This window comes from Cebus imitator, unplaced genomic scaffold (genome assembly GCF_001604975.1).
Source record: "Cebus imitator isolate Cc_AM_T3 unplaced genomic scaffold, Cebus_imitator-1.0 Scaffold193, whole genome shotgun sequence".
Lineage (NCBI taxonomy): Eukaryota > Metazoa > Chordata > Mammalia > Primates > Cebidae > Cebus > Cebus imitator.
In genome coordinates, this window is record NW_016107508.1 from 1,338,010 (window position 1) to 1,340,322 (window position 2,313).

Here is a 2,313-nt window from a genome sequence, read left to right on the forward strand (position 1 = left end):
TGACACATTCAAAAACCTGGATGGATCTCTTAGGCTGAGTGAAAAAAAGTCAGTCTCAAGAGGTTACATATTGATTCCATTTATAGAACATTTTTGAAATAACAAAGTTGCTGAGATGGAGAACAGTTAGTGGTTGTCAGGGATTAGGGAGAGGGCCAGGGAGAGAGGTGGCTATGATTATGAGAGGGTGACATGGGGGATGCTTGTGATGGAGATGCTGTATCCTGACTGGTGGTAGTCACATGAATCTACACAGAGGGCCAGGTGGAGTGGCTCATGCCTGTAATCCCAGCACTTTGGGAGGCTGAGGTGGGAGGATCACTTGAGCACAGGAGTTCAAGACCAGCCTGGTAGCATAGTGAGACCCCATCTCTATTTTAAACAAACAAAAAAAAGCATCTACACACATGATGACATTGCACAGGACCAAACACATACTTCATGTCAGGGCACCTATGACCTTCCAGGGACAATCTTGTTGGCCTGTCTCCACAAAGTCCTCTAAAGATGATCAATATATGCTTCAGATCAACTTTCTGCACTAAGCAGAGAAGCCACTACTAGTATTTTTTTATTCTTCATTAAAACAAGCAAATGAACAAACAAAAAACACTCTCTTGATAAACCACAATCTCTAGCTACTAGCATGTTTGTCTGTCTATATTTTTGTAAATTAAGATAAAAGACAAATCAAATGTTTCTAGCTTAAATAAAGTCAAATCAGAAGGAATAAAGCAGATTACATAGCAAACATTTGCTCCTGACACCTGCAGTTTCTAAAAGCATTAGGAATATTTTTATTAAATTCAGAGAAAGCACAACTGCAAACAAATACATGACTTTTTCCCAAAGGCCACTTCGTGATAAAGTACATACGTATAGTGTTCATGGTTCCTTTAAAGTGCTAGATTGTCTCTGGCTTGAGAATTATCTATTGCTTTAAAAGGTCTTTCAGCACAACCCCAGCGCTGTTGTCAGGTAACACTGGCAAAGGTGTAAATGTGGGCAAGACATCTGAGATGGGTTTCAGAAGAAGATGCCCGGGTCCACCAGGTCCATGTCCAGCTGGGTTAATAAGAGGCACAGCTGCCGAGCGAGGAGCCAAAAACGGATTTACATCTGTTCTTCTACCAGATCTGGATTCTGCTGTATCTAAAGAATAAAATGTGGATTTAGTCGCCTATCCTTTACAAAGAAGTCAAAATGAAATAACTCTCTGAATATAAGTAATAGCATAAAAAAAGTTATCTGTGTGGCTGGGAGCAGTGGTTCACACCTGTCATCCCCTGTAATCCCAGCACTTTGCGAGGCCAAGGCAGGCAGGTCACGAGGTTAGGAGTTCAAGACCAGCCTGGCTAACACAGTGAAACCCCGTCTCTACTAAAAATTCAAAAAATTAACCGGCCGTGGTGGCGCACACATGTAATCGCAGGTACTCAGGAGGCTGAGGCTGGAGAATGGCTTGAGCCCAGGAGGCAGATGTTATGGTAAGCGGAGACCACACCATTGCACTCCAGCATGGGCAACAGAGCAAGACTCCATCTCAAAAAAAAAAAAGCAAAGGAAGTTATCCGTGTAACATTGTAAAATAATTGATTAACAAATATATATAAAAAAATCAATTTCCCACTACTATCAACTTAAAAATTCTACCTTGAAGGTAATAACACTAGTATTCAGCACATCTTTTTGGACTGTTCTTTATTCAAAATGAAAGCACAAATAGGCCACAATCCCTAAACACAAATACTAATTTGTATGCCTAAAATCCGACTAATGTTCACTCTTGGTAATTCAAAACATTTTCTGATAAAAACAATGCTATACATGTTTTAAGTTGCCAGATTTGGCCCCTGAACAAATGTGACTCATACGCTGCTCAGTTCTAGATCCCATAAGCAGGGTCTATGAAACACACTGGAGGTGAAAGGTGAGGAATAATTAATAGGGAAAGAAAAAGAGAGAGAAGAGTATTTGCATGCTTATCTAATACTTTATTAAACACACTAAAACTCTTGCTTTATACTTCAATACCAGATATATAACTGAAGAACTTCATTTACCATCATAACAGCTTTTTAAATGGTGTCATCTATGTTGCAAGGCAAACTCTCTACTTACCCACCTGAATAATGAAGGACTCGAGGAGTTATGTTTTCCCTTAATAATTGTAATTGTTAAGAAAAACAAACCCAGGCCGGGCGCGGTGGCTCAAGCCTGTAATCCCAGCACTTTGGGAGGCCGAGGCGGGTGGATCACAAGGTCAAGAGATCGAGACCATCCTGGTCAACATGGTGAAACCCCGTCTCTACT

At 40.6% G+C, this 2,313-nt stretch overlaps 1 protein-coding gene across 2 annotated transcripts in view; it reads right to left on the reverse strand.

Annotated features, from left to right (window-relative positions):
* Positions 1 to 773: 773 nt before the first annotated feature.
* The window catches only part of TRIP11 (thyroid hormone receptor interactor 11), a 72,827-nt gene continuing 71,287 nt past the window's right edge, over positions 774 to 2,313 (reverse strand). For both annotated transcript variants that reach the window (XM_017546964.2, XM_017546963.1), the window contains exon 21: positions 774 to 1,152. In XM_017546964.2, the coding sequence (XP_017402453.1) occupies positions 932 to 1,152 (221 nt within the window). In that variant the 3' untranslated portion in view covers positions 774 to 931. The remainder of the gene's footprint in view (positions 1,153 to 2,313) is intronic.